This window comes from Petaurus breviceps, unplaced genomic scaffold (genome assembly GCF_028583685.1).
Source record: "Petaurus breviceps papuanus isolate PSGF00001 unplaced genomic scaffold, PetGlider_PUasm1.0 178, whole genome shotgun sequence".
NCBI lineage: Eukaryota > Metazoa > Chordata > Mammalia > Diprotodontia > Petauridae > Petaurus > Petaurus breviceps.
The window spans coordinates 18,941,679-18,968,556 of record NW_027185777.1 but is presented as its reverse complement, the minus strand read 5'-3'; the positions used below and the strand labels follow the sequence as shown (position 1 = coordinate 18,968,556).

Genomic DNA, 26,878 nt, shown 5'->3' with positions numbered 1-26,878 from the left:
AATTATCCAAGAATTAAAGATGGGGTAGATTCTAAATCTGTATCTAAATAGCAAAAAGCACTCAAGAAAAATACTTTTCAGAAGACTCTTGGTACATCTTCAAGTAAGTACAGAAAAGAAAATTTCAAAACTCGTTTCAACTAAAGATGTACCCATTTTCTCCCCATTAGAACACACTATAATTTGACAGAGTTTCTACAATGTTATTGCTCATCAGAGGGTTCACTGACGACTGCTGTAAGAACCTTGATCTTGAAAATCAGCAGATAAAAAGTTTCTGAAGTCTCACATGTCCAAGTGTTGGTCCTCTTGGCATGATTGTAGCTTTGTTGATAGGCATAGCATCTTTAGTATAATATGCAATAATAGCATGGCCAGATTCATGATACGCAGTAATGGTCTTGTTTTTATTATCAATTTCTACACTTCTACGTTCAGGACCTAGAAATAAGAAATCACTTAATTGAAACAGTACATTCAAGAAGTAATATTTTATTGAATCAAAGAAGTAATCTGACTTAACACAATATTAGTCATTGTAGAATCTGATACTATTATGTCCTTAGCTGGGTAGAGGTAGAAGCAGAAAAAATAAAATAAGTATATTCTGAAAAAAACAATATTGCCCTTGTACAACAAATGCCAGTTTTGCATTACCTGAAAGTCAAACTACCCCCACTATTAAAGCATAACAATGCTTTAAAAAATGAACCCAATTCAATTTGTAGAAAATACATTCCCATGTTTCATGTAAAAAAAACCAAAAACATCATAATATTTAGGATCTACTCTCTCCCCCTCCAAAAAGCTAATATGAAAAAAGGAAAATCAGAACAATGATATAAATGCTAACTAAATTATGTAAATAATTAAAATACTAAGAGCAACTAAATCAGTAAGAATTACAAGGAAAAAAAGTTCAGAAAAGATCACAGAAGCAGTTTTTGTTACCTTTCTGCCAGAGTTAACATAAACATATGAACAAAAAAAACTTTTATCACTTAGATATTTGAATTTGTTTTTCTTTACGTTTACAACACTATGTTTAGAATGAACTTTAAAAATAAAATTTGTAAAACTGATTTCAAAAGTATGAAAGGAAAAATTTCAAAATTAAAATGTACTAAAAATTATCCTTTTATGTATGAGTCTTACACTTGACACATAATGATATGGAATATCTTATGTAAAAAACACATATTACAAATTACTAAACTCCCTTTCAAGCAAATATGCCTCTGTGCCACAAACATGGGTTTGTAGTATGGTTTGTCTACAGGTTTTTTTTCCAACTGTTATTTTGTTTATAGTATGTTTGCAGTTTGGGTACTATCCATTCAAATGTAATACTTGCTATGACTATCCTAACGTTCAGTGCTGTATCACGAACTATCTGTAGGAGAACATTTTGAACTGGAAATTCTTCAGGAATCTCACACTCAACATGCCCAAAACAGAATGCATTACTTTTCCTCCAAAACTCATGACACCACTCTATTTCTAGATAATGAGGTTTGCCACCTCAGTTATACTCAATTCTTCAGTCTCCTTCCCTCCTATCCACCATTTCCAAATTTTATTAATCTAACATGAAAACATCTTTCACACAAATATCCCCTTCTGTCCATTTACAGTTACCACCTTAGTCTGATTTTTCTTTTTTCACTGTCTATGGTACCTTTTATTTTTTTCTCTTTTTTTATTTTTTAGTTTACATCATTCATTTCCACAAGATTTTGAGTTACAAATTTTTCCCCCATTTTTCCCCTACCCACTACCCCAAAACAGCGATCCCACTGAATATCCCCTCCCCCAATCTGCTCTCTCCCATATCTTTCCCCATTTCCACTTCGACTTTCCAGTACGGCATGGTGGATCTCTATGCCTCAGTGCCTGTATATCTCATTTCCCATTTACATGTAAAATATTAACAATAATATGTATATATATTTTTAAACATTTGATTTTAAAACTTTGGATTCCAGATTCCTTCCCTTCCTCCCTTGTCACCCAGCTTCACTGGGAAGTTAAGCAATTCAATACAGGTTGTACATGAGTAACTACACAAAACATTTCCACAGTGGATATATTGTGGAAGATTGACTATATTTCCCTCTATCTTATCCCACCCCCCACTTGTTCTATTCTCTACTTTGATGTTGTCCCTTTTCAAAAGTGGGTGCTTCCAACTTCCCTCCCTCCCAGACTGCCCTCCCTTCTATTATCCCCCCTCTCTTCCCCTTCCCCTCTACTCTCCTGTAGGGTGAGATACCCTATTTAGTGTGTGTCATTCCCTCCGTAAGCCAAATCCAAAGAGAATAAGGTTGATTCATTCCCTTTTGCCTTCTTGTTCTTCCCCTCCATTGTAACAATTTTCCCTTGCCTCTTTTATATGAGATAATTTACCCCATTCTGTCTCTCCCCATATCCTCTCATCATATTCCTCTCTCACCTCTTAATTTCACCTTTTAAGTATCAGTCCTTCCTATTCAATTGGTCCTGTGCCCTGTCTATGTATACCTGTAGACATATATACACACACTCACATATGTATTCATATGCCCATATACCCACCTATATAGACATATATATGTATGTATATATACGCACACCTATACACACACATATATATACACACATACACACATATATACATTTCTATTCCCTTCAACTATTCTCATACTGAGAAAAGTTTCATCAGTTACAATTATTGTATTTCCATGTAGGAATATAAGTAGTTCAACTTTGGTAAGTTCCTTATGATTTCTTTTCCCTGTTTACCTTCTCAAGCTTCTCTTGCTTCCTATATCTGAATATCAAATTTCCTATTCAACTCTGGTTTTTTCATCAAGAATGATTGAAAGCCCTCTATTCCACTGAATGACCATATTTTCTGCTGAAACATGATACTCAGTTTTAATCCCAGCTCCTTTGACCTCCAGAATATCATATTCCAAGCCCTTCGATCCCACAATGTAGAAGCTGCCAGACGCGTATGTGTGATGACCAACTTTGACAGACTGGACTCTTCTCAGCAATGCAGTGATATAAGTCAATCCCAAAAGACTCATGATGGAGGGAAATATGTGCATCCAGAGAAAGAACTAGAAAGAACTAAGTTTATATCCAGGTAGAAGCAAAATATTTGATCTTTTTCCTTCTCTTATTTGGTTTTATGTCCTCTTTATCATTTTTCATTCCAGCTGGTACAATCCGTCCTTATAACCTGACTAATGTATAATGTGAAAGTATTTACAGATCCTATACTTGACTATATGCCGCCATGGGGGGGAGGGGAGGAAGGGGGACAAAATGTGAAACTCAAGGAATTGTGGAATTGAATCCTGTAAACTAAAAAGAAACAAACGAATTAATTTAAATAAATAAAATAAAAAGTTAAAAAGAAAAGAAGCTGCCAGATGCTGTGTTATCCTGATTGTGTTTCCACAATATTGAAATTGTTTCTTCCTGGCTGCTTGTAATATTTTCTCCTTGATCTGGGAACACCAGAACATGGCTATAATATTCCTAGGAGTTTTCTTTTTGGGATCTTTTTCAGGAGGTGATCAGTGAACTCTTTCAACCTCTATTTTGCCTTCTGGTTCTAAAACATCAGGGCAATTTTCCTTGAGAATTTCTTGAAGGATGATTTCTAGGTTCTTTTTTTGATCATGGCTTTCAGGTAGTCCAATAATTTTTAAATTCTCTCTCCTGGATCTATTTTCCAGGTCAGTGGTTTTCCCAGTGAGATATTTCACATTGCCTTCTATTTTTTCATTTGTTTGGATCTGTTTGATCTGTTGAATAGTATCATGATTTTTTATAAAGCCACTAGTTAGCATTTCCTCCAATCTAATTCTGAAGGAATGATTCTCTTCAGTGAGCTTTTGAGATTCTTTTTCCATCTGGCAATTCAGCTTTTTAAGGCATTCTTCTCCTCATTGCCTTTTTGAGCCTCTTTTGCTAAGTTAGTCTATTTTTTAAGGTATTATTTTCTTCAGTCAGGTTAACTCTCATTTCATAATTTTCTTGCATTGTTCTCATTTCTCTTCACAATTTTTTCTCCACTTCTCTTATTTGATTTTCAAAAACCTTTTTAAGCTCCTCTATGGCCTGTAACCAACTCATATTTTTCTTAGAAGCTTTTGGTGCCATAATTCTGACTTTGTTGTCTTCCTCCTGTTCCATGCTTTGATCCTTTTTGTCCCCAAAATAGGAGTATAAAGTGGGGTTGCTCTCTTTGCTTTGCTTCCTTTGCCTGCTCATGTCGCCCCTCAGTCACTTGACCCCTGGGCTGTTTGCCACAGTAGAACTCTGCTACCAGAAACGGGAACTTTATCCCAAACACTGGGGTTTTCTCAGCTGCTGGAGCTATTAGTTGGGTGCCCTCTCTAAAGACTCCACACACTCTGGCAAGCTGGTCATGCACCCAAGGACCTCCACCCTAGAGAGCAATCCAGATACAAGCAAGTTAAAGCAAGAGCGATTACCCCTCAGACTGGTTGCTTGGTCCTCCTACAGTCTGCAGGCCAGGAGCTGAAGCAGCCACAGTGCCTCAGCTGCTTCTTGCCCCGGGGGCAAAGGCCAGATTGCACTCTGACTTTCCAGGTCCCAAAGTTCACACTGCACTGACCTCTCACTTTGTCCTTAGCATCTATGGGTTGATAATTCTGGAAACCGCCACAGCTACTGGTGATCTGAAGTCCCTACAGCCGGCTGCTGGTCAGGCTGCCCTAAGGCTAAAACCCCTGGCTCGCTCACTCGTGTCAGCTCCCAGAGTGCTGCATTGGCTACTCCCTGCCAGGCTGTCCTTAGTGGGAGGTTAGCTTCTCTGTGTCATGTAGCTCCAAAGTTTTTCTAGAGTCATTTTTTACATGAATTGGGGGAGCCAGAACTGCAAGGAAGTCCTGTTTCTACTCCGCCATCTTGACTCCACCCCCCCCTTAGTCCCGTTTTTCATCATCTCTTGCGAAGACTTACAACAAGCCTCCAAATTGGTCTCTCCCCAACCTGATCCATCATCCATACTACTGACAAAATGTTATTCCTAAAGCACAGGTCTAACTATGTCACAACCTTATCCAAACTCCAGGGGCTCCTTATTACCTCTAAGATCAAATGCAAACTCTTCTATCATTTAAAGTCCTTCATAACCTGGCCCCAAACTGCTCTCCCACCTCAGCATTATTCCTCATTATCCACACTACAGTCTAGTTAAACTGGTCTTCTTGGTGTTCCTTACATGTCATTCTGTCTCCTTTTTCTTTGCCTTTGCCTAGAAGGCATTTCCTTCTCAATTCTAATTCTCTGAATCCCTAGTTTTCCTTTAAGGCTTTTCCCAAATGTGACTACTTTCATGAGGTCTTTCCTGACTCCTCAATTCCCAGTATTGCCCCAAAATTAACCTTTCTGTATATTCTCGTACAATATATAGGTCATCTACCCAAACATAAAACTGTACCATGAGGACAAGAACTGTTTCATTTTTGTTTTCTTAACTCCAACACATTACCTGCCTCATAGTAGATGGTTAATATAACGCTTGATTAATACCTCAGACCATTTTGTCTCTCATCAGCCAGAAGGAAAGGCTTTTAAAATCAAACCAATGTTCTCATTACTAAGTGCAAAATGGAATTGTAGGGCTAGACAAACAGCTTTGGTACCTTGCAAAGAAAACAGAAAATACTGCTCAAGGGTCTTTGGTTCACATAGTATTATTTACAATAATTCTTACAGCAATAACTGCAAATGTGAAAATTCAGGTTTTTTGAGAGAAAATTTTATGTACATAGTTTAGCTCTACAGAACATTAGAACTGCATAATTTTACAGGTGGAAAGAACCTCAGAAATGTAATAATTCATTCCTTTTATTTTACATAATTACAGATTGACCTGGAGAAGTTATAACTTGCCAAAGAGGTCTGATGATGATGAAAGGCACACACAATCAAAGGAAGATGTGAGATTGGAATTTATGTGTAAAAATTAATTTACTCTAAATTATTTCAGTTAAACTGAAAAGTAAGGAAGTCAAAGTACAAGGGAAACATACCCATTAAAATTTTATCCTTGGAGAACTCCAGTTCCTTCATGGTAACCATATCTTTCCCATCAACAGCTGCTTTCAATGCAGCTTGATTCACAAGATTCTCTAACTCTGCTCCAGAAAATCCAACTGTACCACGAGCTATTATTTCTGGATCAACAGCTATGCAAAAAGAACATAAACATTAAAACTTAAAAATGGAAGCCAAGGGTAGATTTACTATCAGATACCAAGATGCTTAATACTTAATTCTAAAGGATACTAAGAGAAAATTTTGTATAATGGTTCTATCAAGGCAAAAATGGTAGAACTAGAAGCTATATGGCAAAATTCTTTATTCTATACAAGAATTAATTAATCACAAATATTTAAAGTATCATCCAAAGGAAACAGACAAAAGTGGACACTAGATTTCACAATTTAGTAAAAAGATCAGAACAAGATTTTATTTTTATAATGTAGTCATTCAAATGAACCTTAAAGACGGAAGTATCACCAGTTCTTCAATACTTCAATGAGCTATAATTTCATCAGTGTGGCTCTCATCTCTCACACAGAATGAAAATCCTCTAAAAAAGGTTTTCAAAATCACGGTGGTCTAAAAGCTCATCACATGTCTAACGTGGTGATGAGTATCTCTAATTTAGCTTAGGTTAGCTATAATACAATGGTCTAGGGCTCCCACTTAAAGCTTTTCCAGATCAATAGGACCTGGGAGAACTCCATGAAATTCACTATCAGCAACACAGGGTTATCTACAAACCACAAGGAGACATCAAATGAAGCATTAAAGAAAAGACTCAATCACCATAGGATATCTAAAAACTGAATTCAGAGATGACCAACCATGTGCTGTAATGAGGTCCATGTGATGGTCTGCCTCTGCCTTAAAATTATTAGAGATACAAGAGGCTATATACTTCATACTAAAAAGTCAGAAAATTGTACAACTGGAATGACAAATTCAGAACAATTTCTTAGGGCTAACATAGACCTCAAAGATCATTATAGTCTTCATTTTCTGGACATGGGAAACAAAGGTAGGTGGTCTTACACTAATGCCCAGCCTGTATCTCTTCTGCTTCATTTTCACTTTCAGCAGTTTATGAGGTCATCATAGCCCGAAACAATCAACTGCTAAAGGGCTTAGAAAAAGTCAATTGTAGAAGTGTCTTTACTCTTGGGATAGTGACTATGAAGTATAGAAAAATACTGTCAGAATATTCAAAATTCAAAACATTTTGTTAGTCTTTGACTTGCAAATAGTGATGAAGCTGAAGTTTCCTTGTGTACTAAATCTTCAGCTAAGCACAAATTTACAAGAGTTCTAGGAGGAATAGCTTCTTAAAATAATGCCTAAAATGGTCATCAAACAACAAAACTAATGGCTGTGGAAAAAACTGTCAGTCTAGCACTACTGTATCAGACACGACTCTACAATGACTCTATGGAGATTACAATCACAGAAGGTAGTATCATTTTGTAAACCAACTATGACCATATATAGTAAAACAGCATTTAAAGACCTATTAAGACCACAATTTTAGATGGGAAAAAGTTTAAAAATGACAGATAGATTTCTGGCATGCAGTTTTAAAAAATCAATTCATAAAACAGAGATAAGAGGGGGTTCCTGGCCTTTCAAAACATTCACCAATCTACTGTTATTGTGCTAAGAGAGAAAAAAATCTACAGCTGGAATTTTAACTTACATTGATCAAATTTTATTTTATTCAGATACCATTTGAGAATTTCTGTTCGACCTTTTACATCTGGCCTTGGAACTGTAACTTGCATGTCAAAGCGACCAGGACGTATTAAAGCACTATAAACAAAAAGTGGGAAAAAAAAGTCCATAATCCAGATTCAATAAATTGAAAGTTGCCACTGAAATTTAAGACCTCCCCAGCTTTATTTCATTCAAGGGAAAAGAGGAAGAGGGTGGGTGGCAGTCAGAAACTACAATAGGTTATTACATCAAGTAGTTTCTGGAGAAATATTTAAGTCTACTACCTTGAACATAAGGGTATGGCTCATTTCCAACAACATTCACAGAAAGACAAATAAATATGGGAAAGGACTATGACACGGGTTTTTAAACTCTTTTTTGTATTAAGGACCGCTTTGGAAGTCTGGGGAAACCTATGAATCTCTTTTCAGTCTTATTAAAAGGCAAAATTAAATGCACAGAATTGCAAATTTAAAAAATTAATTATATTGAAATAGTTATCAAAATATCTTTTAAAAATAAGTTCACTGAAACAGATTAAGAACCCCCAGCCTATGGCATAAGCAACATCACTATTTGTTTATTGAGAACAATTAATATAGGATGAAAACTTTAGTCCTTCTCACACTGACAGAGGAGCCTGGGACAAGAATTAATAGTGAACTGACACATATATACTATATCAAAGGAAAATGAAAAGCTTTATCAGTTTATAAAACCTCAGACATAAGCCAATTTTTAATAAACCAGGAAATTTCAGTGCAATTTTTTTTTAAATTAAGAAATCTCTTTAAAGCAAATGTTAAGATTTCTAAAAGGAAACTTTCGTGAAAAACTAATTTTATACATACTTATCTAATGCTTCAGGGAAGTTCGTCGCTCCTATGATGATAACTCCTTCATTAGGCTTAAAACTATTTTTTAAAAAAAAGCAACAGTGATGACAAAAGTGACATTTCATTGATAATTTCAATTAAACACAAAAATTCTAATTAGTGACTGCTTATCTCCTATCTTGAATATTTAATTAAAACCAAATATTGGAGCTAATTAGCCAGAAAAATATGGCTAACTCTTAAAAACTGGCAGCTTATAGATTAGTAATGTTAGGAACAAAACAACACATCATTAGGTTAATAGCACTTTAAAGAAAGAATAACTTTTATCAAATAACATATAAAGTATAGCTAAATCTGTTTCAGAGTTTCTTTAAAGTTCTTAAAACTTATAAAAGGCGATTCCTTGTTCAAAAATTAATATAGTAAGAAAACAACTTTTAATTACCCATCCATTTCAGCAAGAAGTTGATTTATAGTTTGTCTAGAATATGGATGCATTGGAGACTCAATCCTCTTTCCACCAACAGAATCCAACTCATCAATAAATATAACACAAGGTGCATTTGCTTTTGCTTCCCCTAACAAATGAGAAAATAGATCCAAACATATTTAAATAAAAGGCATACATCTGATACAAATGACAAGCAGGGGCAGCTGAGTAGCACAGTAGATAGAGCACTGGGCCTGGAGTCAGGAGGATCTGAGTTCAAATTTGACCTCAGACACTTGACACTTACTAGCTGTGTGACCCCAGGCATTTCACTAAACCCTTGTTTGTCCCAGTTTCCTCATCTGTGAAATGAGCTGGAGAAGGAAATGGCAAACCACTCTAGTATCTTTGCCAGGAAAACTCCAAACAGGGTCATGAAGAGTTGGACATGACTCAAAAATGACTGAACAACAAAATTTGCCACTAATAACTGTCCAGGATCTACAATATATTTGAATACAAAAAGAAAGGCTTATTGTGAAAAAAAAAAAAAAAAACCTTGACATCCATAAAACTCACTTAAAACTTAACCTTTTTTGGTAACATCTGAACAAAGAGGATAACATAGTAATACAACATTAGCAAACACAATATATTTCAGCTCTGGAATTATATAACTTAAAAGTTGCAGCCAGCATTACTTATTTACATACTATTATATCAATGAATTAAAATGTGGGGGGAAAAAACTGTCCTCTCTAATAGCCCCTAAACTTAATCTCTCCCTGACCACACTACACTCCAATCCATCCCACCACCATCATGCTAAATCCTAGGGCTATACTGGCTTTGTGGAAAGCTGCAACTCCACTTAAACTCATCACACCAAATTCCCTAAAACCAGTTCATATCTAAGCTAATCCTGACCCATTTCATTCTTCACTAATCAGCTCAGGCAGAAAGAGAACTGAATTGCTCAAGTCCTTGCTTTTAAAGTGGAAATTCTTGGGAATGAGCTTCTCCCCTTGCTCCTCAAGTAGTAATTTTAGCATTTTTTAATATGCATATTATTATAACATACTGAAAAGATTTCTGATACGGCTGGCTCCCACACCCACGAACATCTCATCAAATTCTGATCCAGAAGCATAATAAAAAGGAACATCAGCTTCTCCAGCCACAGCTCGAGCAAGAAGTGTCTTCCCTGTCCCTGGGGGTCCAACTAAAAGAATACCTAAAGAAAAAAAATTTTCATGTTATTCAATTTAAGGGGGGAAAAAACTCTCAAATCAATTTCTAAAAGCAAAATAGGATATTAGAACTAAATAAAGGGGTCTGTGAAACAATAAAGATTAAGAATTTCTGATCTAGGTATTTTCTTTAAAATCTGTATTTGTTAATGATGCATTTCAAATTGTTTCCCAAAACTAGTTTCCTCATATTTATTTTCAGAGCAACTTAGGAACAGAACCTTTTAAATCTGTAAAGTACTTGAACATTACCTCTCACAACAACTCTGAGATAGGTAAATACAGCTATTAATATTTTAGAGAAAGAAACTGAGCCTCAGAAAGTGATTTGCCTGTGGACTGTCTCCCTTAAAGAATACTGAAAAAACACTTCCAAAAAGCAAAAAAAGAAAGAAAAGAAAAGAAAAAAGAAAGATCAGTGTCATCAGACTATGACAGATGCTAAGTTTATTCTGTGATGAATCAGCATACCAATACAATAGTTGTCTCCATTCCCTGAGGTTTTTTCAGAAAAAACAAAGAATCATAGATTTCAGAGCTGGAAGAAAACACCTTAGAGGCCATCTAGTCTAATCCCTTCATTTTTATTAGATGAGAAAACTAAGGAAGTGGGAGGTTAAGTAATTTGCTCAGTTTCACACAACTAATCAATCTTGAGGCAGTATTTGAACTCTAATCTTCCAAGTTCAATATCAGTTATACTGATATATACAGTTATATTCACTATCAGGCTTCTGCTCATATGGATGTAAGTATCAAGACAAGAAGTAAGAATACATCTACTGTACTGGTTTAAACTTTCTACCTATTATTAACAGTATTGATTTATTCTCTCTTCATAATAAAAAGTAAACTAGCTCAACTAACGTCCTCATGGAGGATAAACTCTAACTTAGTGGAGTCTGAATTAATTAGGTTTTATTGTATTTTAAACTTAATTATCATGATCAGAGAAGGAATGATCTCTTACCTTTTGGAAGTTTACCTCCAAGCACAGTAAACTTTTGTGGATTTTTCAAGAATTCAACAACTTCTTGTAATTCTTGCTTAGCTTCCTCCACCTATAACAAATTAAATATGTGTATACACACACACACACACACACACACACATTCCACTGAAAAAAATCATCTGGTGCTATGGTTAACTTAGCTTCTTTCTGATTTCAATTAAAACCGTTTACATACTATCATACCTCAAAATGTGTTCCCCATAACAATAATGTTGGTAATAGTTTATATTTAATACTTTCAGGTTTATAAATAGTTCCCATAATTATTAGGTGTCTAGTGCAAATATTATTACAGATGAAAAACTGAAACAGAGAAGCTAAGGGGCTTGCCAAAGAGATACATGGGGCATAAATATCAGCCCCAAGACTTAAATATTTGAATGAAATAGTTAAGTAACATACCAATCTCCCCTATTTGCTACCCACCACACAAAAAATTCTTGGTTTAGGCTTTACAGATTAAACAGTCAAGCTAAATGTCCCTCTCTAGTCCAGAAAATTTTAATCCAGAGGTCACGGATTCCCAAGAGAACTCATAAATATAAGGAGGGGAAAACTGTATCTTTATATTCATTAACATATAATTGAAATTTAGCATTTCCTTTCATTATGAATTATTAAACATTAGTCTAAGGAGTTCATGTTTTACTCAACTTGCCAAAAGGGTCCATACCACATAGCAAAGTTAAGAACTCATGCTCTAATCTCTTCAAGCACGCCTAAACAACATAATTTTTAGGCAGCTTCTGACCACTGTTTGCTTTCCTTTGGAAAGCCTGTAAATGTTCGACTTAAGATATAGTACCCACAACTGAATAGCAACTCTAAGTGAATATGCACTGAGCAGCAGAGAACAGTAGGACTATTATCTGCCCCTCTCCCAAAATCATTTCTTCTGAAACTAAACACTAAAAATGATCATTTGTGCATAAACAGAACACCAAAATAGTATTTTATATTAAACTGAATCTCTATTTTTCTCATACTACTTGCTTTTTAAAATAATTAACAAACTCAGAAATCTGTTTTGCATGACTTCATATACAATACAATACAGTGGGTATTTTCTTTCCTTCTCAATGTGTGATGAAGAGAAAGAAAGAACATGGAACTTAGAATAACTTAAAAAATAAAATAAGAAAGTAGTCTTTTAAAGTTTGTAAAGCATTTTATACTTATTTCATATGATCCTCACAACCCTATGAAGTAGGAATCACACATTACAAAATTTTTAAAGGTACATAAGAAATTCCCCAAGTTACTTTCAAAATTACCCTGCTCGCCTCTTTCCATTCTGAGTTTCTTTCTTCCTCTCTGTGCATTTTAAGAAATATTTCAACAGCTCTTTTTTCAGAATTACTGTTACTACCAGGGAGTGGGGAGGGAAGAATCTTATTAACAAGTAGCACAGTCGAGCAAAACTAATTGACACAGAGACCATGATCCCAAAACACAAGTCTCTTTCTTCACCGTAAGTCTATCACTCCAGGAGATGGGTAACATGCTTCAGCACAGGACCTCTGGAACCAAGGTTGCTCACTGCACTAATCATAGTTCTTAAGTCTTTCAAAGTTGTCTTTGCTTTGCATTATCTTTGTGTAAATTGTTCTCCTGATTCTGTTTGCTTCACTCAGCATCAGTTCATACTACCCAGGATTATCTTAAAACTGACTTTGATCATTTCTTAAAGAATAATATCCTACTGTATTCATAAACCACTATTTGTCCAGCCATTCCTGGTGAACAGGAACAGCCTTAGATGCTGTTTCTTTTGTTTTTCATTTTTCATTTTTGTTTTAATCTTCACTCACAAAATAAGGCACTTCTTTTGCTTGGGCCTATTATTTCCCTGTTATCTTCTCTATCCTGCCTTGTTTTCATGTTCATGTATATCTACACAAAATTGTGTGTTTGAGTGTTCAAACTTCCTTTGTCCACTTAGGATAAGAGCGAAGTTCATCTGATGCCCACCCTCCCTACCTCTTCCTCCATGTTTTTAGACTCTTCTCATACACCCCAAATATAAGACTAGATAATTACAAGAGCCATGAAGCAGAGAACAAGAGTCTAGAGCAAACAAAGAGGATGGATAATGAAGAGGATAAGAAAAATACTTTTTGGACAGGGGTACAAAGAAAATGAAATTTAAAAAACTAGTGAACAGGATCTGCTGAAGGGGAGGAGAGAAAGGGGAAAGAAAGAAGAGGAAGAAAGATAACTAAATAAAAGCAGGAGAAAAAGAAACTAATAAACAAAACCCTAAAGGGAAAAGGGTAACAAATGAGAAGGGGATCAGAGGTGAGAGGAAGAGAACCAGTGGGAAAAAACTAAAGTAACTGAAGGAAAAAAATAATACTGCTAAGAGCAGAAAAGGGGGGGAGGAAATCATAATTTGTAAAAAAAAAAAAAACATTTTAGACTCAAATGAAGAAAATATAAATCTAGCTTAAAACTTTAAATGTGAAAGGATTAAATCAATAAAATGAAAGAGTGACAAATTTTAAGGATAAGAAAACAAATCCTACAATCTGCTGCTGCTTACAAGAAATACATTTAAAAAATAAAATTATGTACACAAAATAAAGCAGAAGGGCTGGAAAAAATTTACTATGCATCAAAAGAATCCAAAAAAGTAGGAACTGTCACTATGCTGTTTGACAAAGTAAAAATAAACATTCAAAACAGAAAAGCGCAAAAAGAGCTATATAAACTGATACAGAGTAAAATAAGCAAAACCAAGAAAATAACATACACAGTAACTACAACAATATGGAAAAAAAAGAACAAAAAGTCCAAAGTAAATGTAACAAAATTATAAAGATCATGTGTGTCTTAAATGAAGAGACAGGAGAAAACACCCATAGCCTGCCCCTCTGTATGAGTCAGAGGTTTACAGGTGTTCAACACTGAACATTTTCAGACTTTTTCAAATCATCAGTTGTGCTGATTTTTCCTTCCTCTCCAAAAAATATTATTTGTCATATGAGATGGCTCTCAGGGAGGAAAAGGGGGAGAGATACATGGGATATTATGGTAATGTAAAAAACAGACAATATAAATAAAACTTAATTTTTAAAAAACAGCAAGTTCCACTCCCTTCTTGCTCCTTTTTAAACTGATGTATTCCTCCTTTTAATCTCCATTCTCTTTCAAAATGCTCATTAAGAACCAAGCCAACAAATTAATAAAGACAAAAAAAATTAAAAAAAAAAAAAAAGAACCAAGCCATTTCCTAGTCAAGTTCCCTGACTGTCTCATTTAATTCCCTCCACTGCCTTTGAAGACATTATGGTTCTAAAGGGAAACTTGTTTATCTTCCCCTTATTAGAACAGTAAATCTGTTTAGATTAGAATAGCAAATCATCATACAGCCTCTTCCAATGTTTAAATAAACTTAACCTTAGTAGATTTCTCTTTACTCTTATATTTGTATTCAAAATTCCTACTCATTTCAAATCTTTTTAACATTTTTTCCCTGCCGAATTAAAACGCACCTTTGAAGAATAAAATATTTTTTTATATGCTTCCTCTATCTTTTGCTTTTGCACTACTTGCAAGATCTCCTCTCATTTATGATAACCCACCAGGTCTTGTGGTATTTTGACTAGGGTTCCCTAGTCCTTGAACCACCTCTTTCGGAAAGTTGGTAATATTTTCTCTTCAACATGGAAAATTTTAACCATGATATTCCTGGGACTTTTCCTTTTGGAGATTTTTTTCAGCACCTGAACTTGTACATGAATTCAGCACATCAATTTGCTCTCTGGTTCTCACAGGTCTGTACAATTTTCATGTATGATTCCGTGAATTATAGGGGCTATGCTTTTTTTTTTAAATTGGTCTTTGGGAAAGTCAGGTTCTTTTTTTTTTCCTTTTTGGAGGGCAATTGGGGTTAAGTAACTTGCCCAAGGTCACACAGCTAGCTTTTTTTTTGTCTGTGTGTGTTAAGTGACTCCGGGCCAGTGCTCTATTCACTGCGCCACTTGGCCACCCCAAGGTTCTTTTTTTTAAATAAATTTGTATTGGTCTTTTTACTTTGACATGGTCTATATTCTCCTTCTACCCTTCTGAGAAAACCATCCCTTCTAAAAAAAATATTAAGGAAAAAAGGAAGAAAAAAAATCAGCAAAACCAATGCATATATATAAAAGCAATCTTCCACATCCATGAACCACCCTCTCCCTACCCACCCATCTGAAAAGAAATGGGGGAAGGTATCTTCTCATCTTTTCTTTGGGGACAAGTTTATTCTTCACAATTTTGCAACTTTCACTTTCAACTATTTTGTGGTAGCGTTCTTTCCAATAGTCCAATGATTCTTAAACTATGTCTCCTAGACACAACTTTCAGGCCAGTTTTTTTTTGGATAATATCTTTCCTTCTATTTTTTTCTTCAATCTTTTGATTTTGTTCTAGTGTTTCTTGCTACCTCATATTGTCACTGGTTTCTGTTTGGTCTAGTTTTCTAAGAGTCCATTACTTGCATACAGTTGATCATTTTCTCTTTTATCCTATTTATTCTCTTTCCAATTCTTTCCTCCAGAGCTTTTATTTCATTTTTAATCTCTTCATTTTTCCAGACATTCAAGTAGTTTTTGCAAAAAATCCACTTTTTTCCTCTAACTCTGTTTACAGCTGTTATAGAGTTACTTCTCTTTCTAGGTGAGATTCTTAAGGATTTCTAGACGTACAATAATTTTTATACTGGTAAATGACTTCTTTGACTTGTTCATCACTCCAGAATTAGTTCCTGAACTGTGGCTCTATGCCAATCCTAAGCTCTGTCCCCGCTGCTGCACATTTTGGGGCAGGATGATTGGGTCTGCTGGGTCTTGCCCTAAGTAGCCCGGGTTCCTGCACAACTTCTCAATCCTGGGAATTATTTTTCTCTTGCCTCGCACTCCCAATCCTGGTCCTTGAAATTCAGAGGACTGGATATCCAGGGATTTATAGCATCTCAGGACAGTGGGCTACAGATTCTGTCATCTCAGGATAGAGAGCTAAAGACCTTTGAGACTCTCGGAACCCATGCTCAAAACCCTCAGCTCCTGCTGTCTCTAGACACACACTCTACAGGCTACATATGTCTCTAGCCCAACTTTAGTTGCACTAGGAGGCTGCTAGCTTGCTTATGTCTGTACTGACAAGCCTCCTTTCGTATTGCCTGTAGGGTTCTGTCTTGACTTTTGTGTATGGCAGAAGTCACCATAATTTCTCACTGGATTTCTTTATCATTCTTCAGTCGAGTAAATTTCAGGATTTTTCTTAATAAGGTATTTGGGAGCTAGGTGGTCTATCACCATTTAGGTAGCCATCTGTGCCAAAAAGTCCCCAAGTCTTGATCAAATCAACTGCATCAGTAAGGAAAAGCAAACAAGGAATACCTGAAGGAGCATGTGCGTGCACACACGCGCACACACACACACACACACACACACACACACACACACACACACACAGGCACAACTTTCCTACCCACCTCCTAAGGATTCACATACCTGAGTTTGATTAGGTCAATGGCAAAACTGAAGACTATTAGTACTACCAGTAACGAGAATAAAAATTCTGACTTGTGGTAGGGAAATTCAGACTGACGTAGGTGAGGTAGGAGACAGAATAAAAGCAGTAAGTACTGGAGTAAGAGTTAAGAGAAAGGTACAAAAAGCAAAATAAGAGTGCAAAAGGCAAACTTACCCAACAAAGAAGTCTGTCTAAGGTTCTAGCAGCTACAAGTGTTTCTATAAAGCCTCAAACCTGGCTTTACTACTTCAGTCCAATTTCTCTAACATAAACTAGTCCATTCCAGACTTCTCTAGTATCTCCCTATTTAATCCCCAGCCCAAATTACATAGAAAAAGAAGCAAGAAGGACAAGAGAAAAGGAATGAAGCTATGCAAATATATCACTAACCACAATTTCTTTCTTCTATTTTAGTATATTACTGTATTAGGTACATATTCACAGAATTCAGTGGAATAGCAAAGTGATAAATGCTAAGCACATACTGCACTATATCTGGCACTTTATCCAACAGTAGTGTAACCTTTAGATCTTTTTACATTATCAAAGAATTAAGAAATACAGCTGAAGCACCAACTAGCAAAAAGCTTTACATAGAGTAGGTACCTGATAAATATTTGTTGAATTAAAGTGAAGGTAAAAAGTAGAATATATCTTCATAATACAATCAATCAACAAGCATTTATTATATGCCAGGTACTGTGCTAGACTCTGGCTGGGGAGACAGAGAAGTCTCTGCCCTCAAGTATTTTTTTTTGCTAATGAAGGAGACAGCTTGTACATAATGCAGGCAAATAAAAAATGCAAAAAATACAAACATGGTTTCATTTAATCATTTAGGATTAGGAGTTGTAGGGACCAGGAAAGACCTCAAGAACAAAGTGCAACTTGGGCTGAGTTTTTAAGTAAGCCAGGAGTTTCAAAGAATGGAGTTAACAAAGAAGACCACTCAAGGCATGGAGGACAGCTTGTGCAAAGGCATATTGAGTAATGCTTAAAGAAGAAAATAAAACTTCTGAACTTACTCCTTTAACATGTTCAAAGGTCACATTTTTCATCTGGACAGGGTCAACTGCAGAATCAAGTCCAGTTGTTGTCCGGAATCGGACTATAGGCAAAAAAAAGAATGTTATATTTCAAAGAAACATAAAATGTTAAATCTGGAAAAAGTTTTATGGAATTAGACATACATTTTCTATGTGTGTGCATATATATGTACACACAAATACATGTGTATAAATGTATATACATACATGTGTATGTATATATGTATTATGTAGACTGATTTAAGTGATTTGCCTGTGGCCAAGGAAATCAGTCATGGAGCCCGAAATAACAATGTAAGCTCCTGAATAAGTCTTAGTTTCAGTTACACTCTATACAAGTAGGAACTGATAACTTGTGACATTTTCTTCCTGGCTGCTTAATTTCCCTTTAAAACAGATATTTTCTTACACTGTTTCTCTTAATACCTGGATGATAAACAAATCTCTACTGCAAAGGTACAAGCCTACAACCTAAAAATACTAGGTTTTGTCTGAAAGAAAGCAGCCATTTTACCTTAGTATTTAAATTGTTATTTCATTCCAAACTCCAAATCACGGGTCAGCTGCTGCCTGTGACTACTTAATGACTGGAACCAGATACAAAAGAGGTGATAAGATCATCAGGATGGAAAAAATTTGAGGAGAAAGCAAAAATATTTCTAGGTATCAGTTTTAGGGAAATTTCTGATTAAAACTATTTCAAGCTGATAATTTTCAGAGGTATTCCGCGACTTTCTAAAGTAATTTTTGAATTCATAAATGCAGAATTGGTTACTATCCCAGGCTTCCTCATATTCTGGCAAATAGTGATCAATTTAGGATTTTTCAGACCTAATCAGACATTACTGCCTAAAATAAAATATTATTCTGCCTACTAAAAACAGTCATTTAATAGCAAAGACTATCGCTAACAATCTAACTGCATACAAATGAACAAGTCTATAAAATTATCCATATCACATTTCAAATCCTCTCAGTAAAAACTCCCCCAAAAGCATTTCAAAATTTTATAGTTTATTATTTGAAGATTTGACTAGTGAACACAATTAAATGAAATGAATAAAAGAAACAAGATAAAATAGAAAAAAAATCGACTTCATTATCATGGTGAACTGTAGTTGTTTCTGAAAAAAAAATTAAGACTAAGCATATTACTTTCAGGGGAAGAGCACAGAGAAATTATATTTAAATATTATTATTTTTTCCTCCTTAATGACTGAAATAAATTTAGAAAAGCACAAAAGGTAACTTTTTCTCAAATACCACAATTTCATTTCTGGATCTTAAAGTGGGAATGGAGAAACAAGAAAGGAGATTTTTGCCTAAGAATGGGATATGTACATACAAAAATAACTCACCAGGACACTGAAGGATAGTGTAATTTCACTAAGAAGTATGAAGGATAGGCTAGGGCCATTAAAAATGCCAGAATAGCATCCTGACTTATTTTTAAACAATTAAATCTTTAGTGCACATAGTTATTTTCCTTTCACATAGCAGCCCAGGTTGGGAAAGTAAAGAAGTGAATGTGAAAATTTAGGGGTGACAGAAAAAAAAGAACACAATCACTAAGTCATATTATGTCTACCTTTCAGAAAAAATGAAAACACTGTTTATTGGAATCATGTTGTATTTAAAGTATTTGCATTTTATCAGACAATTTAACACTCATTTTCACAATAAAAGAAAAAAGTAGTAAATTTTGAAAATTCAGTCTTAATCATAAACTTATAAAAATAAGCACTATGTGACTAACATTATGTATAATGAACTGTATTATGAATTTTGCATATGGTACTCTCAATAAATGTCTTTAATTGACAGTTTATCAACTGCCTAAGCTGACAAATCTTTGACCAGCTTTATATTTTAATTATATAACTGTCTACAACATATTATCTAAAAGCAGTATTCACATAACTCAAAGTAATATAGAAACCTTATGATATGGCAAATGACCCGGACAGGGCCATCACCCACAAATGCTATCACTTTTCCAGGTTTGTGAATTTTGAAATTCCCTTATCTAATAATAACCTATTAACATTTCACCTCTTCCTCTGCCTTGCACAATCCTTAACTCTATTCTTCATCCTCACTCCAATCCCTCAAATGTTTAGTCCTTTCCCAGGTCAGCACCTCTGCACTGGCAACATTCCTCCTTCCTTTTTCATCTTGACTCTTCAGTAAACTCTATACTGTCTTCTTCTCTGGACGCCCTCATTGCCACATTTCTCCTATCACGGATCATGCCCTGCCAAGGCTCAGGCTGGGATTACCTCCACCATCCACTGCCTTTGCTCCTTCTCAGGAGTTGCTGAATGTTGAAAGGACTGGAGAAAATCATGAAACCCTAAAAACCTTTCTATCCCTGTCTCAAACTTCCCCTGGTGTCCCCCTCCCATCACCCTCTCAGCTGAGAATCTTACCTTATAGTACACTGAAAAAAAACCTGAGACCATTCTCTGGAAGCTCCCTCTCCTCTACTCCTGCCCTTCATACATCACTCAGATACTTTCTGCTACTCTCTTCCTTTATCTCTCCTAGCCTACTATCCTATCTCTCTCCTTTATCCCTGCACTTCTTGACAAGGAAGTCACACTCCTTGACTAAATGATCCCACTCCATTCCATCTTCTTGAGAAAACTGTTCTATCATCCCCACTCTCTTTCCCCTTCAACCTCTGTCTCAATCTGACTATGTCTCCAACCGCAAAAAATCCTAACTTGATACATCTATCCTGCTAGCTATTGTCCCAAATCTCTCCTTTGGGAAGCTAAACGCCTTGAGAAAGCCACCTACAATAAACACCTCCACTTCCCATTGTCTATCTCTCTTCTTAATTCACTAAAGTCCTTCTAAACCATTACTGTCAAGGATACCACCATTATCATAGTTACCTAGGGTCCCAATCCAGGCATCATCCTCAGCTCCTCAGTCTCTTACCTTCCTCCTCCATATACAATCTCTTGCCAAGTCCTATCCATTTTACTTTCATAAAATCTCTTGTATGCTCTCCCTTCTCTCCTTTTGACAATGCCACTACCCAGGTGTAGGCCTTCATACCTCGTCATTAACAACAGCCTTTTAGGGGAGGCTAGGTGGCACAGTGAATAGAGCACCAGCCCTGGAGTCAGGAGGACCTGAGTTTAAATCCAGCCTCAGGCACTTAACACATACACACACAAAAAAAAACCAGCCATGTGACCTTGGGCAAGTCACTTAACCCCAACTGCCCTCCAAAAAGCAAAACAAAAACAAAAAAAACAGTCTTTTAGTTGGTCTTCCTACCTCAAGTCTCTCCCTAATCCAGTCTATCTTCCATTCAGCTTTCAAACTGACCTTGCTAAAGCAAAGGTCTGACCATGTCACCTCTCTGTTCAATAAACTTTAGCAGGTTCCTTATTACCTCCAAGATCAAATGTAAAATACATTATGTGGCTTTTAAAGCTCTACATAACCTGTCTCCCTCCCATCTTTTCAGTCTTCCTATACCTCACCTTACTTACCTCCACATACTCTGCAATTCTATAACAGGGGCTTCCATGCTGTTCCTCCCATAAGACACTCCATCTCCTAACTCCAAATGTTCTCTCTGATCTACCTCAGGCCTGTAATTCTTTCCCTCCTGGCTTCCCTAGCCTCCTTCAAGTCCTGGCTAAAATCTCAGCTTCTAAAATAGAAAGTTTTTTCAAAACCTGCTTAATGCAGGTTTAAACCTTTAAACATTGGAGGTTAAACCTCCAATTTATCCTGTTTTCACAGGATTTTGTTCCTGATAAGACTGTGAGCTCCTTAAGAGCAAGGACTGTTTTTTGCCATTGTTTGTATCCCCAGTGTTTAAAGCACAGTGCCTTGCACATAGCAGGCACTTAATAAATACTGACTGACTGAATATGTATCCCTATTCTAATACTACCTGAAGCATTTTCAGATAGTTACAAATTAAGAAAATCTAATAGATGTGGTTTAGAGTATCTGAACTATTGATATTTTCTTAGCTTTAGACTGTCTGATAAGATTATACTCCTAAGGTATTTATAGAGCCTATATCGGATTCCATGCCACCATGGCAGGGGATGGGAGGAGAGGGAGGGGGAGAAAATTTAGAACTCAAGGGATTGTGGAACTGAATGTTGTAAACTAAAAGTAAATAAATTTTTTAAAAAAGATTATACTTCCTAGATGATGTAATATTTCTATGAGAACAGAGCAAGGAAGTACAAATTTAAAGGAATGAAAAGTTAACAAACCAGTATTAAAAAAAAGAGTCTTTACCAGATAAAAATGGGTTTTTTAATAGTCCATAAATACCAAGCAGCAGGAGAACAAGAAGGAACAAACGTGTTCTTCTTAAGGAATCTGAAAAAATAAAGTAAAAAAAAAGGCAATCTTAAAACAAGGTATGTCAAAGGCAGGATCACCCTCAAATATATAATATAAGCAATCTTTGGCACTCAAAAAATGCAGTTAAGGTCATAGATGCTAACTCAAAAAGAAAATTAAAAATTCATCTAATCCAAATCCTTCATTTTGTAGATGAGGAAAATAAGACAAAGGGAAGTTAAGTGCCTTGTAGAAGATCACCAAAGTAACAGACATCAGCAGGACTTGAGCCCAAGTCTTCTGAGCCCAGAGGTGGTGCTCTTTCCACTGCACCATATTAAAATACCGTGGTTAAATTAAATATGTCATTTTGTGGAATTCTGAGATTCCTTTGCCCCTTGGCCCAGACCTTTAAGTAGGATAGCTAAAAGCTATCTCACAAGACTATTAGTATCAAAAGGTCACTAATCCTTTTTCTCTTGCCTGTACCCCCAAATAGAGTTTAAAAGAAACCAAAAATTAGGCTGGGGGGGGTGGGGTGGGGAGGGTTGAGTTCACTGTTCTTCTCTCAAAGCTGGGAACATAAGTAGAGCAAATAGGTTGGAAGGTTAAGGGATTAGCAGTTGATTATTATCACTGGATTTAGCACTAGATTCACAAGTTCTAAAAATCAACGAAATCAATTTACCATTTGTTTTTTGAGTTAATGCTTGCGCTTTCAGAAAGCCCTCGGCAAAGCCAGTTTTAAATGCATCCTGATGTGCTTCAGGTATGTTTTTGGTTTTCATGAGTTTGTCTAAACTTTCAACATCAGATCCTCGGTCCCGCAAAAGAAACCCCTAAAGACACAAATTTATTAGCATTTGTCAAGTATACAAACGACAATATTTACAAACCAAATACAGGGCTACAGAACTAATTCAATAGGATTTTTCAGATCTAGTTACTCCAGCTTTAGTTCTATTTCTGGTCATTCCAAATTGGTATTATGGCCCAATGGACCAAGAACTGGTCTCACTCAGTTCATGTGCCACTTCTTTACACATACTGCCTGTGTGACCCTGAACAAGTCACATGACTTCTCAGTGCTCTTGGTATTTCTCTAAGACTTGAAATTGCAGAGAAGTTGTTAACCTATATTAGTAGAGTTTCCTCACCATGGAATTCTCTATACCAATGAAATCAAAGGTCCAATCCTTTTCAAAAAGAATAAACAGCAGAATGCTGACCTAGAAATTCAGATTGTTGATTCTGAATTTTGCTCTAAGTTTACTGTATCAGTCCAGACAAACCAATTAACTGATCTATGCGCTAGATCTATTTCAGGAATATTAAATAATAATACTGGAAAGTAGTGGAATCACCACTTATATAAGACTCCTAATATGGAAAAAAATTGCCTTGAGTCCTGTGCTTACTTGAAGTACAGTATAAATCTGCTTCTACTACTGGTGACAATTATTCCCAACACACACTCCTATCACTACAACTGATCTCCAATATTACTATTATGGTTTTCACCTAAATTACCTTAAGTCTAAGATCTAAAAAAAATCATGTTATAAGCAGGGAAAAATTTATTTAAAATTTTAACATGCTTAATTACTGGTTATTTTGGCACAAAGATAAAGAGATAGAAAACATTTCTGAACAAAAGCTAAATTTAAAATTCAGCTAAAAAAATAAACATAAAATTAAAGGTTAATCAACAAATAAAAAGATACCAAATGTGCTTGTTTTCATAAAAAAGCACTGCTTTCTGCATTCTTATATTAAGACAAATTATATACCTTTACAAATGATGGGGCCACATGTTGTGTTTCTGTGAATCTTTCAGAGGTGGACTGCAAACGCCGTGTCCTTGATTTCAAAGTCTTAAAACCCCGAGACTGTACAAAAACTGGACAAAGATTATTTATTATGTTTCTTCCCATTTTACTAAAATAGAATGCATAGAGAAAAATAAATATAAGGAAAATTCATATGTACAATCTGTTTATCCTCTTTACTACTACACAATATCATATACTTTGTACTTTCTTACTGCCTTTATCAAAACTAAGCTTACAAGATTTAGGGAATTATAAAATTTTTTTTCGTGAATTGCACAGCATTGCATGTAAACAGCAAAACAATAAAACAAAAATATGACAACTATGTATTTCTATATAAGACAAATGTAGAGATAAGCTGTCATTTGTTTTTCACATGAGACAACTCTAGGGAAGGGGGAAGAAAAGATACTAAGAGAAACTGGGGAAGATGAAAGGGGGGCAGAGACCCAGAAGAGGATGGGGGCTGGAGCAGAGGCCCGGATGCCGTGGCGCACACAGGCCCAGGTAAGGCCTGATCAATGTGGCGGCAAGTTGACCCACCAACTGCAAGGGCCATTGCCAGGCCTATCACTGCAGGGCTGGGACTGGTCAAAGCTGGCTACAGAACCCACAAAAAGACAGAGAGAAGCTAACCTCCCACTGAAGACAGCCCAGCAGGCCGGCAGGAAGTGGCCAGAACAGTGCTCTGGGAGCCAAGCGCAGCCCGAGGTTTTAGCCTCAGGGTGACCTGACCAGACTCTGGCTGGAGGGACTTCAGATCACCAACAGCTGTGGTGGTTTGCAGAATTATCAACCCACAGATGCCAAGGACAAAGTGAGAGGTCAGTACAGTGTGGACTTCGGGACCTGGGAATTCAGGAGTGCAATCGGCCTTTGCCCCCGGGGTGAGAAGATGCTGAGGCACCTCGGCCATGCAGCTTCAGAGCTCCTGGCCTGCAGATTGCAGGGGGACCAAGTAACCAGTCTGAGGGGTAATTGCTCTTGCTTTAACCTGCTTGGGTCTAGATTGTGGTCTAGGGTGGAAGTCCTGGGGTGCGTGACCAGTTTGCCAGAGTATGGGGAGGCTTCAGAGAAAACTCCAGTGACTGGGACAAAGCACCCCCCTCTGGCAGCAGAGTTCTACTGTGGCAAAAAGCTCAGAAGTCAAGTAATTGAGTGGCAACATGAGAAAACGAGGGAAGCAAGGCAAGCACAGTAATCCAAATTTGGACTCCTTTTTTGGGGACAAAAAGGATCAAAGCATGGAACAGGAGGAAGACAACAAAGTCAGAAATCCTGAACTAGAAGCCTCCAAGAAAAGAATAAGCTGTTTACAGGCAACAGAGGAGCTTAAGAAGGATTTTGAAAACCAAATAAGAGAAATGGAGGAAAAATTGGGAAGAGAAATGAGAATGATGCAAGAAACTTATAAAATGAGTGTCAACAACCTGACTGAAGAAAATAACACCTTAAAAAAACAGACTAACTCAAATGGCAAAAGAGGCTCAAAAAGTTAACGAAGAGAAGAATGCCTTAAAAAGCCAAATTTGCCAGAGGAAAAAAGAATCTCAAAAGCTCACTGAAGAGAATCATTCCTTCAGAATTAGATTGGAGCAAAGAGAAGCTAGTGACTTTATGAGAAATCAAAATACTATTAAACAGATCCAAACAAAAGAAAAAATAGAAGGCAATGTGAAATACCTCACTGAAAAAAACACTGGCCTGGAAAATAGATCCAGGAGAGATAATTTAAAAATCAGTGGACTACCTGAAAGCCATGATCAAAAAAGGAACCTAGAAACCATCCTTCAAGAAATTCTTAAGGAAAACTGCCATGATGTTTTAGAACAAGAGGGCAAAACAGAGGTTGAAAGAATCTACTGATCACCTCCTGAAAAAGATCCCAAAAAGAAAACTCCTAGGAATATTATAGCCAGGTTCCAGAGTTCCCAGATCAAGGAGAAAATATTACAAGTAACCAGGAAGAAACAATTTGAATACTGTGGAAACACAATCATGATAACACAGGAACTGGCAGCTTCCACACTGAGGGATCAAAGGGCTTGGAATATGATATTCCGGAGGTCAAAGGAGCTGGGATTAAAAACCAAGAGTCACCTACTTAGCAAAACTGAGTATCATGTTTCAGGGGAAAATATATTCAATGGAATAGAGGACTTTCAAGCATTCTTGATGGAAAAACCAGAGTTGTATAGAAAATCTGACATTCAGATACAAAAAGCAAGAGAAGCATGAGAAGGTAAACAGGGAAAAGAAATCATAAGGAACTTATCAAAGTTGAACTACTTACATTCATACAGGGAAAAAAGATAATTGTAACTTATGAAACTTTTCTCAGTATGAGAATAGTTGAAGGGAATAGAAATGTGTATATATATATGCATACATACATATAAATGTCTATATAGGAGGGTATATGGGTATATGAATGCCTATGTGAGAATGTGTACATATGTGTACAGGTTTACACAGAGGGTACAGGACTGGTTGAATAGGAAGGGATGATACTTAAAAGGTGAAATTAAGAGGTGAGAAAGGAATATAATGAGAGGAGATGGGAAGAGATAGAATGGGGTAAATTATCTCATATAGAAGAGGCAAGGGAAAACTGTTACAATGGAGGCAAGAGCAGAAAGGCAAAAGGGAATGGGTCTACCCTATTCTCAATGAATTTGGCTTAGGGAGGGAATCACATACATACTAAAGAGGGTATCTCACCCTACAGGAGAGTAGGGGGAAGGAAATGAGAGGGGGGTTTATGGAAGGGAGGGTAGGTTGTAGGGGAGGGAAGTTGGAAGCACCCACTTTTGAAAAGGGACAACATCAAAGTAGAGAATAGAA

At 36.2% G+C, this 26,878-nt stretch overlaps 2 protein-coding genes across 3 annotated transcripts in view; both read right to left on the bottom strand.

Annotated features, from left to right (window-relative positions):
* Positions 1 to 26,878, bottom strand: part of RAB18 (RAB18, member RAS oncogene family) — a 508,262-nt gene that overhangs the window by 328,373 nt on the left and 153,011 nt on the right. The window lies entirely within an intron of this gene.
* Positions 1 to 26,878, bottom strand: part of YME1L1 (YME1 like 1 ATPase) — a 191,677-nt gene that overhangs the window by 11,794 nt on the left and 153,005 nt on the right. For both annotated transcript variants that reach the window (XM_069086343.1, XM_069086344.1), the window contains exons 6-16: positions 23,993 to 24,102; positions 22,891 to 23,041; positions 22,155 to 22,238; positions 17,856 to 17,938; positions 11,269 to 11,359; positions 10,130 to 10,282; positions 9,064 to 9,196; positions 8,631 to 8,693; positions 7,763 to 7,875; positions 6,057 to 6,212; positions 290 to 441 (exon numbers count right to left, since the gene is read on the bottom strand). In XM_069086343.1, the coding sequence (XP_068942444.1) occupies positions 290 to 441; positions 6,057 to 6,212; positions 7,763 to 7,875; positions 8,631 to 8,693; positions 9,064 to 9,196; positions 10,130 to 10,282; positions 11,269 to 11,359; positions 17,856 to 17,938; positions 22,155 to 22,238; positions 22,891 to 23,041; positions 23,993 to 24,102 (1,289 nt within the window). The remainder of the gene's footprint in view (positions 1 to 289; positions 442 to 6,056; positions 6,213 to 7,762; positions 7,876 to 8,630; positions 8,694 to 9,063; positions 9,197 to 10,129; positions 10,283 to 11,268; positions 11,360 to 17,855; positions 17,939 to 22,154; positions 22,239 to 22,890; positions 23,042 to 23,992; positions 24,103 to 26,878) is intronic.